Source organism: Diaphorina citri, unplaced genomic scaffold (genome assembly GCF_000475195.1).
Source record: "Diaphorina citri unplaced genomic scaffold, Diaci psyllid genome assembly version 1.1 scaffold28, whole genome shotgun sequence".
Classification (NCBI taxonomy): Eukaryota; Metazoa; Arthropoda; class Insecta; order Hemiptera; family Psyllidae; genus Diaphorina; species Diaphorina citri.
Genome location: NW_007377466.1, coordinates 488018 through 506099, shown reverse-complemented (window position 1 = coordinate 506099; position 18082 = coordinate 488018). Strand labels below are relative to the sequence as shown.

Below are 18082 nucleotides of genomic sequence, written 5' to 3'. Positions count from 1 at the left end.
TAAAACCGATTTGGTAACTGTTTCACAGACTTTTTTTTTTAGATATGACAGCTTTGGTAGTATCTAATGAACTGGATGACTTTACAGCTTTTCGAAATAGGGGTCTATTTTGTATTATTTTTAGTTTAAAAATACGATAAACCCAGCATTAATCTATTCTCGGTTTTCAGGCGGAGAACGCGCGGGACGCTCTCGCCAAGCACATGTACTCCTGTCTCTTCCTCCATGTCGTCTCCAAACTTAACCGCAACCTCAGCCAATCACAGCCCTCCAATTCCAACCGCAACCTCAGCCAATCACAATCCTCCTCGTCCTCCAATCAGGGCGCCGCATTCCAAACCACGCCCCCTTCCCGATTCATAGGCGTGCTGGACATATACGGATTTGAGACAACTTAACCGCAACCTCAGCCAATCACAGCCCTCCAATTCCAACCGCAACCTCAGCCAATCACAATCCTCCTCGTCCTCCAATCAGGGAGCCGCATTCCAAACCACGCCCCCTTCCCGATTCATAGGTGTGCTGGACATATACGGATTTGAAACGTTCGATTCGAACAATTTCGAGCAGTTCTGCATTAACTATGCGAATGAGAAACTGCAACAGCAGTTCAATCAGGTGAGTGGAAGGTCCTTGGTTCGATTCTCTCCAGCTTCTTCTATGCGAATGAGAAACTGCAACAGCAGTTCAATCAGGTGAGTGGAAGGTCCTTGGTTCGATTCTCTCCAGCTTCTTTTCATTTTTTAACCATAACTCGAATTTTTACCATAATAGAACAGTCAACAGTTACCGACATTCCTACCATATTGATTAGTTGATTACTAGTTCTTTTATTATTTCTAGTTCTTTTATTAGTCGTTCTTTATTTTCTTGATTGTTTCCAGTTCTTTTATTAGGTACATCTAGTTCTTTTTCCACAGGGACCGGATGTGAATTGTAAATTACCCTGTAAACAGACCAACCCTGCCAACAGGCCATAAATTACCCTTCCCAAATCTGTACAAACAAGCGATTCAAATGATTGAATACCATGGAAGAATTCTTATTGCTGCCAAGGTGCCAAGGGGACCTTCAATCAATTCCTTTGACACCCTTAAAACAAAGCGACCTTGTGGAACCTAACGAGTCAAACGCCTATGTGACATCAAAACACGAAGCCCTGGAGGGTACCCAAATTAAGATGGACTATAGAGGATGCCCAAATCGATTTCTATGTTTCAATACATTGTTTTTCCCCCAATTGGATTGGCTCCAAGAAGGCACCATGGTATTGACAGGTTTTTGGTTTTATAAGGAATTTTAATTGTGTTGAGCATAAATGCTTGTCACAAATGTCGTTCCCTGCTGAATGCACTACGCTAAATTTTATGACTTGACTAGGACTCGAACCACCAACCTCCAGATCCGAAGTCCACGGCGCTAACCGCACTACACCACTGAGGTTGGAAGAACACTAATACTTCCCACTTTAGGTGATGGTGAACTTACTATGTACTTTTTTTTAAAAGAATTATGGGTGGAGGGGGGTAGGTATGTAAGATTTTTTATTTTAAGTTTAATCTTCTTTTTATTTAATCTATTAACTCACAACTACTCTTTATGTGTGTGTTTCCAGCATGTGTTTAAGCTAGAACAAGAAGAATACCTACAGGAGGGCATTGAATGGAAGTTCATCGACTTCTATGACAACCAACCCTGTATAGACCTTATTGAATCTAAACTAGGTAAGCATCTGCCTTGTAAGCGCTAGGCCGCAGGTTCGATTCCCGCCCGGGGCGAACAACTTAACAATTAAAAAAAAAAAAAAAATCAAATCATGAACCCTTTGTGGTAAAGCAGAGAGCTCTTTCAGCTTTCACAGTTTTTGTGGGTATCACAGCATTACTAAGTGCCTCCTTTTACAATTAATTCTCATCTACTCGTATCATCAATTTACACTGGTAATGCCGCCACTGGTCGCTACTCGATTAAAGTATCTACTCAATTGTCCACACGCGGCTGAGTGCACTCCGAACTGAAAGCACAGCCGCAAAAGCTTCAACTCCGCCGGGAATCGAACCCGGGACTTCCGGAGTGCAAGCCTAGTGTGATACCCACTCGGCCTTGGAAGCTACCCTTCGAAACTGTTATTTATTTATTTATTTTCCTTTTCCAGGTATCCTCCCAGAAAGTAACCCGTTGAAATATTTGCAATCGAAAAACGAGTACAAATTTTTTGTCGATGGTGGGATTCGAACCCGGGACCTTCTGCTTGGAAAGCAAGCGCGTTACCACTGGACCAACCGTGCCCCTTATTTATTTTCCTTTTCCAGGTATCCTTGATCTTTTGGACGAGGAGTGTAAAATGCCCAAGGGTTCGGATACCAGTTGGGCAGAGAAGCTGTATACCAAATGTTCGGACAAGTGGAGCAAACACTTCGTCAAGCCCAGATTTGGTGAGTCTAGACTCGTGTGGTCTGTGTCATAGCATGCCCACCCCTTATGAAAACCAAAGTTATGATTACCTCTGTCTCAAGTTTTTTTTGGGGTTAACATGTCCCTCTTTAATCCCCCCTCCACAGACTGCGAGAGTAAAGGGACTTTTCAGTCCTATGCTGGTAGTATAAACAAGGTATATTCTATTCTATTCTATTCTCTTTAATTCCCCCTCCACAATCCCCTATTTAAAGCTTCCCTTCTCTCGCACTTTATCTCTCCGCATTAACTTTGATCTTATTTTTACTGCTCGCATAGGACTGATAAGTCCCTTTACTCCAGCAGTAGGCTACTACTATTATTGTGGTCAAATTCTCAAATTATATTGAGGATAAAATTCCATACCTCGGCTGGGATTGAACCCACGCCCTCCTGTTTACGAGGCGAGCGCCTTGACCACTACACCACCGAGGCAGATGATCTATGATCTCTTCTCTCCTCATGCCTAAACCAGCTTAGCCTGCCATCTTGTATTTTTTCCCCCTTATAATACCAAATTGATCCAGTTTTACAGTATAGTCAGTGGGTATAGTGCCACTAGAGTCAAACAGAGAATATTTAATTGAAGCTGATCAAAATGGGGATGGATTAAAAAAAGAAGATAATATGACGTCATTACTTACACAATCCCATGCCTATCTAATTTCAGGCGCGGGATCGTTTCTTGTCAAGCACTTTGCCGATGACGTCACATACGATACAGCCGGATTTCTGGAGAAAAATCGAGACACCGTGTATGAAGAACAGATAGCTCTACTACACAGTAGCACTAATACGTCCCAACAGAGTAGTACGAAAAGTAGTGCATCAAGTCTGCCGAGGTATGCATGTACGAGCTATGAACTTTGCCATTAAATTAATTTTGGCAAAAAATAAATTAACACAACACACAAAGGAAATTTCCTCATGCTGTCTACTTTCTATAGTTGATAGAACCACGGTTGATGAAGAACAGATAGCTCTACTACACAGTAGCACTAATACGTCCCAACAGAGTAGTACGAAAAGTAGTGCATCAAGTCTGCCGAGGTACGTACGAGCTATGAACTTTGCCATTAAATTAAATTAATTTTGGCAAAAAATAATTTAACACAACACACAAAGGAAATTTCCTCATGCTGTCTACTTTCTATAGTTGATAAAACCACGGTTGAAAAAAGAAAAAAAAGTAGTGAAGTCCCCTTAAAAAACTCATTTGGGGTAAAAGATTGATGACAAGTAAAAAAAAAACAGCTCAAGTTGTTCAAGTATCTACCAACTGCACTATAAATCTATTCTATCGTGAAGAATAAATAGCTTTATCTATTTCATTAACTTCCTTTATGTACATATTTCTCTTGTTTACTAAACCACCTTTTAAAAAAGTAGTGAAATCCCCCTAAAAAAACTCGTTTCGGGTTAAAAAATGATGCCAAGTTTTTTTTTTCTAGCGGGCACTGTTAAAAAAAGTGATGAAATCCTCTTGAAAAACTTGTTTTGGGCGGAAAGATGATGCCAAGTTTTTTTTTATTATTTTAAATGTATTCTATTTTGTTCTATTCTAGTGGGGCGAAGATTCTACGCTCGATATTCGCTCCTAGCGAGTCGCTATCACAGACGGGAGGAGGAGGGGGGGTTATGCTACAGTGAAAAAAAGTAGTGAAATCCCCTAAAAAAACTCATTTTGTGTCAAAATATAATGCCAAGTTTTCTGTTTTTACTATTTTCTATTCTATTCTATTTTGTTCTAGTGGGGCGAAGATTCTACGCTCGATATTCGCTCCTAGCGAGTCGCTATCGCCGAGTGGAGGAGGGGGTTATGCTACAGTGAAAAAAAGTAGTGAAATCCCCTAAAAAAACTCATTTTGTGTCAAAATATAATGCCAAGTTTTCTGTTTTTACTTAAATGTATTCTATTTTGTTCTATTCTAGTGGGGCGAAGATTCTACGCTCGATATTCGCTCCTAGCGAGTCGCTATCGCCGAGTGGAGGAGGAGGGGGTTACGCTACATTGAAAAAAGTAGTGAAATCCCCTAAAAAAACTCATTTTGTGTCAAAAGATAAGGCCAAGTTTTTGTTTTCTTTTTTTTTACTCTATTCTATTCTATTTTGTTCTAGTGGGGCGAAGATTCTACGCTCGATATTCGCTCCTAGCGAGTCGCTATCGCCGAGTGGAGGAGGGGGTTATGCTACAGTGAAAAAAAGTAGTGAAATCCCCTAAAAAAAAACTCATTTTGTGTCAAAAGATAATGCCAAGTTTTCTGTTTTTTACTATTTTCTATTCTATTTTGTTCTAGTGGGGCGAAGATTCTACGCTCGATATTCGCTCCTAGCGAGTCGCTATCGCCGACGGGGGGAGGAGGGGGTTACGCTACAGTAGGACATGCAGGTGGGGCGAAGCGAATGGCGGCATTGGCGGCAAGCAAGACGGCAACCCTGCCCTCGTCCAAGTCGAAACAGCACAAGAAAACCGTACGTAGATGTTAAAAGTTTGTGCCACGGATGGGGATTTTAGGAACAAAAAAATTCTCACTCTCAAGTCAGACTGAAACAAACGCTCCTAGCGAGTCGCTATCGCCGACGGGAGGAGGAGGGGGTTACGCTACAGTAGGACATGCAGGTGGGGCGAAGCGAATGGCGGCACTGGCGGCAAGCAAGACGGCAACACTACCCTCGTCCAAGTCGAAACAGCACAAGAAAACCGTACGTAAATGTTAAAAGTTTGTCCCACGGATGGGGATTTTAGGAACAAAAAAATTCTCACTCAAGTCAGACTGAAACAAAATTTGGTCAATCAGATGTTTGGCATTGTTGCTTCAGGGAAGCTTTTCTTCATAAATAAGGCCCTTAGTTACCATAGTAGCGTATTTTCTTTCTTTTTTTAAGAGGTTTGACAGAGCTGAAACAAAATTTGGTCAATCAGATGTTTGGAATTGATGCTTCAGGGAAGCTTTTCTTCATAAATAAGGCCCTTGGTTACCATAGTAACGTATTTTCTTTCTTTTTTTAAGAGATTTGACGGAACTGTTACTGCTAAGGTCTTATCGTCCCGGAATCGAAGAGAGAAGGAAGACAATAGGAGAAAGCCAGCCGTTCCAAGAACGAACCTCTATCTGTGTAATTCTTTCTACAGGTTGGATCTCAGTTTCGAGAATCTCTGTCTCTGCTCATGCGCACTCTAAACTCCACCATTCCTCACTACATACGCTGTATTAAACCTAACGACACGAAGCGCGCATTCGAATTCAATGCGCACCGCACGATGCAACAGTTGCGCGCCTGTGGAGTCCTCGAGACGATTCGGATTAGTGCTGCAGGTAATTTGAAAATACACTATACCAAGCAATGGAGGAGTTGCAATTGGGAAAATGTTATTAATAAAAGGTCAATTCGAATTCAATGCGCACCGCACGATGCAACAGTTGCGCGCCTGTGGCGTCCTCGAGACGATTCGGATTAGCGCCGCAGGTAAAGTTTTTTTTTTTTAGGTAGTAGGTAAGTTGTAAAACCAAATAGACGTATTTTTTCAATGGTTTAAGGGGAGGTTTTAATAAATTAGAGTTAACACTCAAGAAACACACTACCATCACGTTACATCACGTCACGTGAGCTCATGGGGAGTCAGAAAGATGTAGACAGTACAAAGTTTTTCCATAATATTGTAGATAATCTCGTTCAGGACAGCCACACTACTATCACGTCACGTGACGTGACGTGATAGTAGTGTGTTTCTACCCTCAGCTTTTTTTTTTTTTAGTGACGGAGGTTTTAACCTTCATTGGCGTCAAGCCACGCCCCGCTTCGCATTAACTTCACCCAGCCTTCCATCATTGGGGTGGTAGAGAATGCCATAGGCATTAACCCCACCCTTGATCAAACTTTATTTTGTATTTATATGTAGATACATTTTGTTACCATCTGTAAATAAAGTTTGATCCAATTGTGTAATAATAATAATTTCTAACTGTACATACTTGAATCTTTGCTTAACTTCATTTAATGGTGGAGAACTGATGCATCCAATGTCACCCATCTGGATGCCAACCACCCGCAATGTTGCTTAACTACTTTTTAAGAGGTTTGACAGAGGGAGCTGTAACTGCAAGGTCTTATCGTCCCGAAATCGAAGAGAGAAGGAAGACAGGATATTAGAAAGCCAGCCGTTCCGAGAACGAACATTATCCCATCAGGATAAAATCCGCCCCGAGCGGAAATCGAACCCGTGGCCTAGCGCTTACAAGGCAGACACGCTAAAAGGAACTTTTCAGTGTCATTCTGGCAGTATAAACAGGGTATATTCTATTCTAATTGAAATGTTTACAGGGTTCCCGAGTCGTTGGACGTACGGCGAGTTTTACAATCGCTACCGGGTCCTATGTGGTAACCTCAAGCAATACAACACGGCTGTACATAGTATGAACGAAATAGGAGAGCATATTGTGACGTCATCCATAGCGGTAAGTACTAGAAACCGGTATGCTTTTATTACTATGTGGTAACCTCAAGCAATACAACACGGCTGTACATAGTATGAACGAAATAGGAGAGCATATTGTGACATCATCCATAGCGGTAAGTACTAGAAACCGGTATGCTTTTATTACTATTGAGAAATATTTTTTTGTTTGTAAGCGTTTGATAAAGCTTGTAGCTTTTAGCTACCTTCTTAGTCACTTCTACTGGGCTCTGATTGACTTGAATCTTGCTTTCTCTTCTTTTAAAGAACAAGCACAAGTCCTCACTATGGTTGATTGTGGTTCAGAATGAGACAAGTCTAGAGACCAATATTATATTCAAAAAGTCTCTTTTAAAATTGGCAATTAATCTGTTTAAGCTTAGAAAAAACTTGGCATTGAATTTTTAAAACGAACGAGTTTTTTGAGGTGATTTCCCTAGTTTTTACTCACCTTACCTTCCCATCTTTTTTTTTCCAGACCAAAGAAAGCGCTCCTCTCCGCGCCCAAAACGCAGAGCTACTCAATTTTTTTTCTTTTTTTTTAATTTGGCATTAAACATTTAATCCAAACGAGTTTTTTGAGAGGATTTCAATATTTCCCCCCCCCATCTTATCTTATTTTCAGACCAAAGAAAGCGCCCTTCTTCGCGCCCAAAACACAGAACTACTGGAAATCAAAATATATATTCATATTTTTTTTTTCCAACTTGGCATTGACCTTTCAGCCCAAACAAGCTTTTTGAGGGGATTTCACTACTTTTACTCACCACTTTATGTTGTTTTTCAGACCAAAGAAAGCGCCCTTCTGCGCACCCAAAACACGGAGCTCCTCGAAATCAAAACCAAATACGAAGCACTCCGAGGTGCCGACATCGAACTGAAAAAACTCACGAAGGCATACCAGGCACGGGAACAAGAAGTGCTCAACCTGACGCAGAACCTGGAGATCGAGCGATTGGAAAAACTGGATTTGATCAACGAGAGAGAGGTATGGAATTTAATTCCAACTCTGACCAAATAATAAACAATCAGTCAAACAAAGCAGTCAGTCGATCAATAAATAAATGAATAAAATAAAAACAAATAAAATCAACTCAACCGCCCTCAAATTCTCAACACTAAACACATTATTCACAAAACTGATGGCATCTCACCCAAAAACTAGAAATCCAGCTATTAGTAAACTCTATTTGCGAGTCTAGCTCGTTCTGAACTAGACTCGCGTTTCGTTCAAGTCTAGTTAGTTTCGAGAGCAGCACGCCTACCTTGTAAGTGTTAGTTCGCGGGTTCGATTCCTGCCCGGGTTGAACTCTATCGTAAAACAGATAATGGTTTTTTTTTAATTTTTTTTTTGTTTGTAAGCGTTTGATAAAGCTTGTAGCTTTTAGCTACCTTCCTAGTCACTTCTACTGGGCTGATTGACTTGAATCTTGCTTTCTCTTCTTTTAAAGAACAAGCACAAGTCCTCACTATGGTTGATTGTGGTTCAGGATGAGACAAGTCTAGAGACCAATATTATTATTATTTACTTAATAATGAAAGTAGATGTACTGTTTCCCACCGCATAAAAAATATAAAATTCTATGCCCCGACTGCGATTGAAAGCCTGTTAGGTACAAAGGTATTCTTTAACCATGATCGAATAAACTACGGGCTAAAAAATTCCCGGAGGGACGGGCCCAGCTTGTTTTTTTTTTTACTTAATAATGAAAGTAGATGTACTGTTTCCAACCGCATAAAAAAATATAAAATTCTATGCCCCGACTGCGATTGAAAACCTGTTTTAGCCAGCCTATTTAGCTTAGTTGATAGTGCGTCTGCCTTGTAAGCGCTAGGCCGCGGGTTCGATTCCCGCCCGGGGCGGATTTTATCCTAATGGGAAAATGTTCGTTCTCGGAACGGCTGGCTTTCTCCTATCCTGTCTTCCTTCTCTCTTCGATTTCGGACGATAAGACCATAGCAGTTAAAGTTCCCTCTGTCCAAGCTCTTAAAAAAAAAGCCTGTTTTAGCCACTACGCCACCGAGGCAGGTAAAGATGATATATGCCTATAAAATGGTCATACAAAGACAGACTATTTCTTTCTTCAATCTTCCCTTTCTCCTTCTCCTCTCTTCCTCCTTCCCCTCTTTTCCTCTTCATTCTCCTATCCTGTCTTCCTTCTCTCTTCGATTTCGGACGATAAGACCATAGCAGTTAAAGTTCCCTCTGTCCAAGCTCTTAAAAAAAAGCATGTTTTAGCCAGTACGCCACCGAGGTAGGTAAAGATGATATATGCCTATAAAATGGTCATACAAAGACAGACTATTTCTTTCTTCAATCTTCCCTTTCTCCCCCTCCATTCTCCTTCTCCTCTCTTCCTCCTTCCCCTCTTTTCCTCTTCACCCCTCTCCTCTTTCCACGTATATTGTTACAGAAAGCTCAATTCCTTGCTTTCCTCCTCTTCAATCATCTCCCTCTGCAATTGTCCTACCTGTCACCCTACCAGAGAAAAGTCCTCGCCAAGGTAACTTAACCTTCAATGTGATTTCTCAATTATTTAGCCTTAAGATACCATGTTTGTTACTTACAATTACACGATGCGCATTTCGATCATTGGATCATCATCAGGTGGATATGTCAATATTTTACGAAACACTAACGAAAAAGCACGTATATCGGTAACATTTAACACTAAAACACGGGAAATAAAATAGAAAGCTGGTGATTTGAACCATTGTCAAAGTCGACTGAATTTTACGGTTATTGTTTTTATTTTGAATATCATGTCAAACCTTAAAACAGCTGATCGATTGTGTTTATAAACACGAAGATAATTTTTTCTGTTTCTTTCAGGACTGTGACAAGTACAAATTCGGAAAGACGAAGATCTTTTTCCGTTCGGGACAAGTGGCCTATTTGGAAAAACTCCGCGCGGAAAAATTGAAGCGGTGTTGCATTGTCATCCAGAAGAATGTGCGCTGTTTCCTAGTGCGCAAGAAATATTTGAGTATATTGAAAAGTGTGGCAACACTGCAACGATGGACTCGAGGCTATTTGGCGCGAAGGTAAGACAGAGCAACACTGTAATTTGTATTTTATATCTGAAGAATCTATCACACAAGTGGTGGCTTTTTACAAATAACTTAATGAGAGATTTCACTAAAGGGAGAATTTTAATGATTAATCCAAAAATGAGATTTTAATTATCAAAAAGGAGTTCTTAGTGATCCAGAAAGGAGGAGTTTTTAAAAACTCCTGTTTGTGTCATTAAAAACTCCTGATTGTATCATTAAAAACTCCTTTTTGGATCATTGAAAATTCTCCTTTTAGTGAAATCTCTCATTAGGTCATTGGTGAAATGCACCAAAGATATATTTGAGTATATTGAACAGTGTGGCAACTCTGCAACGATGGACTCATAGTGTGGCAACACTGCAACGATGGACTCATAGTGTGGCAACACTGCAACGATGGACTCGTATTCTACTCCTCCATTTCTGTCTATCCAATGCTTCCTCTTTTCTCCATCCCTTCTCTCTAAGGTCCTCCTCCACTTTATCTGTACAGCTCATCTTCGGCCTACCCCTTCTCCTTTTATCCTTTATATCTGTATGAACGCCATTAATCATTTGTAATTTGTAATGATACTTTATTTATTTGTAATGACAATTTTACAATACATGTTAAATAATCCACAGTTTGATAATTAATAAATAACTGTGTCATTAAAAACTCCTTTTTGGATCATTGAAAATTCTCCTTTTAGTGAAATCTCTCATTAGGTCATTGGTGAAATGCACCAAAGACATATTTGAGTATATTGAACAGTGTGGCAACACTGCTGAACAGTGTGGCAACACTGCAACGATAGACTCATATTCTACTCTTCCATTTCTGTCTATCCAATGCTTCCTCTTTTCTCCATCTTTTCTCTCTAAAGTCCTCCTCCACTTTATCTGTACAGCTCATCTTCGGCCTACCCCTTCTCCTTTTGCCCCTTATATCTGTATGAACGCCATTAATCATTTGTAATTTGTAATTATACTTTATTTATTTGTAATAACAATTTTACAATACATGTTAAATAATCCACAGTTTGATAATTAATAAATAACTTTTTTTTTCCTCCCCCAGGCTGGTTCTTCACATGCGACGCACGCGGGCCGCGGTGCGCATACAAAGCGCCGTGCGCGCGTTCATCCGCCGGAGGCAATATTTACGCCTGCGCGCCCTGGTACTCGGCCTGCAGTGTGCGGCCCGCGGCATGCTCGTGCGGCGAGAAGTGCGACGCGTGCGGGAAAATCGGGCGGCACTCCGGATACAAACCCGGGTCCGCGGGTTCCTGGCGAGGAGAAACTATGAGGCGACCCGGGCGAAGATTGTTATTTGTCAGGCTTCCATACGAAGGTAAGATAAACAACCTCCATGACCGAGTGGGTATCACACTAGGCTTGCATGCCGGAGGTCCCGGGTTCGATTCCCGGCGGGGTCGAAGTTTTTTCGGCTCTGCTTGGAGTTCGGGGAGCACTCAGCCTCGTGAGGACAATGGAGTAGCTACTTTAACCGAGTAAGGATCAGTGGCGGCATTACCAGTGTTAAAAGATTATTGAAATATGGAAATTGCAAAGCAGGCACTTATTAATGTTGTGATAACCACAAAAGTTGTGAAAAAGCTCTGCTTTAACACAAATAATTGTGAAAAAGTTGTGAAAAAGCTCTGCTTTAACACAAATAATTTGAGATTGATTTGGTTTTATTTAAGGACACTGTAGATTTGTATTTTAAGTTCGACTTTTAGAATGTTTTGTATTAAATCACAATGATTGTGTATTTCACTTCTTTTAGCCTCATTTCATCCAATACTTATTGCATCACGAACTTTTTTTCTTTGTTGCATTGCATATTCAACTTTAATTTATTCTCTTCTCTTCTTTCTGTAGACGGGTTCCTGGCGAGGAGAAACTATGAGGCGACCCGGGCGAAGATTGTTATTTGTCAGGCTTCCATACGAAGGTAAGAGAATATAAACAACCTCCATGACCGAGTGGGTATCACACTAGGCTTGCACGCCGGAGGTCCCGGGTTCGATTCCCGGCGGGGTCGAAGTTTTTTCGGCTCTGCTTGGAGTTCGGGGTGCACTCAGCCTTGTGAGGACAATGGAGTAGCTACTTTAACCGAGTAAGGATCAGTGGCGGCATTACCAGTCTTAAAAGATTATTGAAATATGGAAATTGCAAAGGAGGCACTTATTAATTTTGTGATAACCACAAAAGTTGTGAAAAAGCTCTGCTTTAACACAAATAATTTGAGATTGATTTGGTTTTAATTAAGGACACTGTATGTGTGTAGATTTGTACTTTAAGTTCGACTTTTAGAATGTTTTGTATTAAATCAATGATTGTTTATTTCACTTCTTTTAGCCTCATTTCATCCAATACTTATTGCATCACGAACTTTTTTTCTTTGTTACATTGCATATTCGACTTTAATTTATTCTCTTCTCTTCTTTCTGTAGGTTCCTAGCTAAGAAGAGGTTCAAGAAGATGAAGAAGGAGGCGCGAAGTGTGGAACACGTGAAAAAGCTGAACAAGGGCCTTGAGAACAAGATCATATCCATGCAGCAACGCATTGGCGATTTGGTAAGTGAACAATAAGATTTATTCCTTTTTTTACTTGGCATCGAATTTGAACCCAAAATGTGTTTTTTGAGAGGATTTCACTAGTTCTATTGTTCTTTGTATGGAATAGAATTAAAAAAAAAAAAATCGAAAAACTCAAGTATTTTGTATTGGTAATTACTTTAAAAGTCTCTCTTTTAAAATTGGCAATTACTTTAAAAGTCTATTTAATTGTCTCTCCTCTGTAAGCTTAGCTTTTTACTCACCTTACCTTCCCATCATTTTTTTCCAGACCAAAGGAAGCGCTCCTCTCCGCGCTCAAAACGCAGAGCTACTCGATTTTTTTTCTTTTTTTTTAATTTGGCATTAAACATTTAATCCAAACGAGTTTTTTGAGGGGATTTCAATATTTTTCCCCCCATCTTATCTTAAGAAGAAAAAGAAAAATTCCGTTGGTCCTCATTTTTCCTGCTCTATGACTTTGAAACATCACCCAAGTAAGCGCAACTGTTCTATTAGGTACCTTCATAGTTTTACCTTGTTTAATTTTATGTATTAAATAGGTACCTAGAATTCATTATTATTGACTAGATGAAAAAAATGTGATCCTCACCCTTCTGCGCACCCAAAACACGGAGCTCCTCGAAATCAAAACCAAATACGAAGCACTCCGAGGTGCCGACATCGAACTGAAAAAACTGACGAAGGCATACCAGGCACGGGAACAAGAAGTGCTCAACCTGACGCAGAACCTGGAGATCGAGCGATTAGAAAAACTGGATTTGATCAACGAGCGAGAGGTATGGAATTTAATTCTAACTCTGACCAGGGGCGTATTTTGCGGGGCCGAGGGGGCCCGGGTCCCGCCTCGAGCTTTATTTTTCTCCTTTACTGTAGGCTAGACTTCAAAAAATTGGAGCGTCCACCCCCTCGTACTTCACTCTTTGGACCCCCCCCCCTCGACAAAATCCTGGATACGGCCCTGACTCTGACAATAATAAACAATCAGTCAAACAAAGCAGTCAGTCGATCAATAAATAAATGAATAAAATAAAAACAAACAAATCAACTCGACCGCCCTCAAATTCTCAACACTAAACACATTATTCACAAAACTGATGGCATCTCACCCAAAACCTAGAAATCTAGCTATTAGTAAACTCTATTCGTTCTGAACTAGACTTAAACACATTATTCACAAAACTGATGGCATCTCACTCAAAACCTAGAAATCTAGCTATTAGTAAACTCTATTCGTTCTGAACTAGACTTAAACACATTATTCACAAAACTGATGGCATCTCACCCAAAATCTAGAAATCCAGCTATTAGTAAACTCTATTCGTTCTGAACTAGACTCGCGTTTCGTTCAAGTCTAGTTCGTTTCGAGGGCAGCACGCCTACCTTGTAAGTGTTAGTTCGCGGGTTCAATTCCTGCCCCGGGTTGAACTCTATCGTAAAACAGATAAGGTTCGTTCTCGAAACGGCCGATTTCCTAACTTTCCTCTATCAAACCTTTCTATCACAATAAATAATTTAAAGTATCTTTAAAATAAATAGGTTTAAATAGGTATCTTTTTTTTAAATTTAAACAGGTCTTAGGTAATTATTGTTCCGTAAAATGTAATGTCATTACCAATCAAATATATAAGACCTTGTTTAGACTGCGAGAGTAAAGGGACTTTTCAGTCCTATGCTGGTAGTATAAACAAGGTATATTCTATTCTATTCTATTCTAAATACCTGTATTCCTACTGTGTTACAGCTAGAGCGAATGGAGTTGATTGCTGCGAATGAGAAGTTGGAAGGAGAGAATCTGCAGTTGATTGAGAAGACCTTGTTTAGACTGCGAGAGTAAAGGGACTTTTCAGTCCTATGCTGGTAGTATAAACAAGGTATATTCTATTCTATTCTATTCCAAATACCTGTATTCCTACTGTGTTACAGCTAGAGCGAATGGAGTTGATTGCTGCGAACGAGAAGTTGGAAGGAGAGAATCTGCAGTTGATTGAGAAGATACAGAGCATTGCTGATGAGATGGAGACTAGCAAGATTAATATTGAAAGTGAGTCACTATATTTTTTTTTGTCTTTTTTTTTTTGGTTCGTTTCGGCCTACAGAGGACCATGTAGTTCTTACTTCTTATCATGTTTTCTCTTCATCCAGTAGATCTTCATTCTGGATGAATGGTCAGCCTTTCTCTCCTCTGACCATTTACTGTTGGGTCTGGGGACAAAAGTAGTTAGTGGCTTCAGTTTATCAGATGACTTTACAGCTTCTCGAAATATATATATATATAAAAAAATCAATCAAATCGTGAATTTATTTGTGGTGAAACAGAGCTTTTTCTCAACGTTTGTGGGTATCATAGCATTACTAAGTGCCTCCTTTGCAATCAATTTCCATATTTCAATAATCTTTATACACTGGTAATGCCGCCACTGGTCGCTACTCAATTAATAGCTAGTTACCTACTCACTAGTCCTCACGAGGCTGAGTGCTTTCCGAACTCGAAGCACAGAGCCGAAAAAACTTCGACCCCGCCGGGAATCGAACCCGGGACCTCCGGCGTGCAAGCGTCTTAGTGTGATACTCGGCCACGGAGGTTGCTTTTTTTTTTCAAGTAAGTAATTCTGTCAAAAGCTTCGTTTGGGAACAAATTTTGCATTTTTCTTCTCATTATTATTACCTATTTTTTATTTTATTTAATTTTTTCACCCTTGTTTCTCTCTTTCCTTGCTTTCCTCCTCTTCAATCATCTCCCTCTGCAATTGTCCTACCTGTCACCCTACCAGAGAAAAGTCCTCGCCAAGGTAACTTAACCTTACTGTCCTTTTCGAATAACTCAACTTGTCTATTTTATCATTTTACTTTTCCTAACATTAGGTATCACAAGGTATTTGATTTGCTGGAAACAGTATTCATTTGTACAAGTTAAGTATTGAATAATATCCACCCCGAAAAAATGATGGCGATATCGCTACTAAAGGCAGAAACACACTATCACGTCACGTCACGTGAGCTCATGGGCTCAAAGATGTATTTCAAAGTTTTCCCATAATATTGCAGGTAATTTCGTTTATGATAGCCACCCTGCCCTCACGTTAGCTTCCGTCACGTGATAGTAGTGTGGCTGTCCTGAACGAAATTACCTACAATATTGTGGAAAAACTTTGAACTACATCTTTCTGACTTGCATGAGGAAACACACTATCACGTCACGTCACGTGAGCTCATGGGCTCAAAGATGTATTTCAAAGTTTTCCCATAATATTGCAGGTAATTTCGTTCATGATAGCCACCTTGCCCTCACGTTAGCTTACGTCACGTGCTAGTAGTGTGGCTGTCCTGAACGAAATTACCTACAATATTATGGGTAAAACTTTGAACTACATCTTTCTGACTCCCCATGAGCTCACGTGACGTGATAGTAGTGTGCCTGTCTTGAACGAAATTACCTACAATATTACGGGAAAACTTTGGACTACATCTTTCTGACTCCCCATGACCTCACGTGATGGTAGTGTGTTTATAAACAGGAAGATAATTTTTTCTGTTTCTTTCAGGACTGTGACAAGTACAAATTCGGAAAGACGAAGATCTTTTTCCGTTCGGGACAAGTGGCTTATTTGGAAAAACTCCGCGCTGAAAAACTGAAGCGGTGTTGCATTGTCATCCAGAAGAATGTGCGCTGTTTCCTAGTGCGCAAGAAATATTTGAGTATATTGAAAAGTGTGGCAACACTGCAACGATGGACTCGAGGCTATTTGGCGCGAAGGTAAGACAGAGCAACACTGTAATTTGTATTTTATATCTGAAGAATCTATCACACAAGTGGTGGCTTTTACAAATAACTTAATGAGAGATTTCACTAAAGGGAGAATTTTAATAATTAATCCAACAAGTGGTGGCTTTTACAAATAACTTAATGAGAGATTTCACTAAAGAGTAAAGGGAGAATTTTAATAATTAATCCAAAAATGAGTTTTTAATAATCAAAAAGGAGTTTTTAGTGATCCAAAAAGGAGGAGTTTTTAAAAACTCCTGTTTGTGTCATTAAAAACTCCTTTTTGGATCATTGAAAATTCTCCTTTTAGTGAAATCTCTCATTAGGTCATTGGTGAAATGCACCAAAGACATATTTGAGTATATTGAACAGTGTGGCAACACTGCTGAACAGTGTGGCAACACTGCAACGATAGACTCATATTCTACTCTTCCATTTCTGTCTATCCAATGCTTCCTCTTTTCTCCATCTTTTCTCTCTAAAGTCCTCCTCCACTTTATCTGTACAGCTCATCTTCGGCCTACCCCTTCTCCTTTTGCCCCTTATATCTGTATGAACGCCATTAATCATTTGTAATTTGTAATTATACTTTATTTATTTGTAATAAAGCGTTTTTTCCTTTTTTAAAAAAAAAAAATGGGGGGGGAAACCCACTTTAAAAAAAAAAAAAAAAAAAAAAAAAAAAACATTCCAACAAAAATGTAAAATTAAAAGTTGTAAAGTAACAACCAGTTTATTTGGAAAGTAGCGCGACTGCTTTGTAAGCACTAGGTCGAGGGTTCGATTCCCGCCGGGCCCGGGCGAAAATTATCCTAAACAGATAAGGTTCGTTCTCGGAACGGCTGGCTTTCTCCTATCCTATCCTCTTTTTGATTCCGGAACGGATTAGACCTTAGCAATTATAGTTTCCTCTACATACATAACCATTATCGTTCTGTCCTATAGGACAGGTCGATGAACAAAGCCCCTCCACTAGACTCTATTGCTATACCTTTGGTTAGCCTTTATATCTTCCCAGTTTCCTTGTTTCTTCCCAACATCAAACTTGATAGTGTCTTCATAACGATATCTTGGTCTTCCCTTAGGTCTTGTACCTTCCCTTAGGTCTAGTTTCCTCTATCAAACCTTAAAAGAAGAAGAAAAAGAAAAAGACTGAGCAGTCTGATTGGCCGATTTTCATTATTATTTCATTCTAGCGCTCTTAAATTAAGTTTTTAAACTCAAACTCAAATTAGCAAATTATTTTCCTGGCCTTTATGTCCACAATAATAGTAGTAGCCTACTGCTGGAGTAAAGGGACTTTTCAGTCCTATGCGAGCAGTATAAATAAGCACTATCATTATTATTCCCCCCCAGGTACGCTGTCTGCTATCAGCCATCATTCTCAATGTCAAACGGGTAGTCAAAAAGCGATATGAGGACCTAGACAGTACAATACTGTGGCTTACCAACCTCCTCAGGTTGCTCAACCTACTCAAGCAATACTCGGGAGAGAAAGCGTTCCAGACCGACAACACGGAGGTCCAGAACGCACAGTGTCTGGCGAACTTCGACTTCCGGGAGTACCGACAGGTGTTGTCCGACACCGGGGTGTGGATCTATCAGGTAAGAAAAAGGCCTGGAATTTGAGCCTTTTGACCAATGTATTTTTATAGAAAGAACACAAGGGTTTATGATGATGGCCCATCTATTGCACTCTGAAACGTGCGGACCACAAAATCGGCCCCACTCTGTTCTGGGGGCCCCAAATGTCAAGGATTTACGTGCCTTGATCTTATAAACTCATG

At 40.0% G+C, this 18082-nt stretch overlaps 1 protein-coding gene across 1 annotated transcript in view; it reads left to right on the top strand.

Moving 5' to 3' along the window:
• Positions 1-155: 155 nt before the first annotated feature.
• LOC103510782 (unconventional myosin-Va-like) overlaps positions 156-18082 on the top strand; it is a gene marked incomplete at its 5' end in the record, with an annotated part of 29641 nt that continues 11714 nt past the window's right edge. The window contains 18 exons of the mRNA XM_026824759.1: positions 156-274; positions 504-618; positions 1616-1724; positions 2313-2435; positions 3125-3296; positions 4752-4926; positions 4999-5157; positions 5588-5771; positions 6778-6911; positions 9744-9955; positions 11025-11297; positions 12406-12529; positions 13147-13308; positions 14456-14573; positions 15578-15621; positions 16075-16286; positions 16622-16700; positions 17652-17900. Of these exons, the coding sequence (XP_026680560.1) occupies positions 156-274; positions 504-618; positions 1616-1724; positions 2313-2435; positions 3125-3296; positions 4752-4926; positions 4999-5157; positions 5588-5771; positions 6778-6911; positions 9744-9955; positions 11025-11297; positions 12406-12529; positions 13147-13308; positions 14456-14573; positions 15578-15621; positions 16075-16286; positions 16622-16700; positions 17652-17900 (2763 nt within the window). The remainder of the gene's footprint in view (positions 275-503; positions 619-1615; positions 1725-2312; positions 2436-3124; positions 3297-4751; positions 4927-4998; positions 5158-5587; positions 5772-6777; positions 6912-9743; positions 9956-11024; positions 11298-12405; positions 12530-13146; positions 13309-14455; positions 14574-15577; positions 15622-16074; positions 16287-16621; positions 16701-17651; positions 17901-18082) is intronic.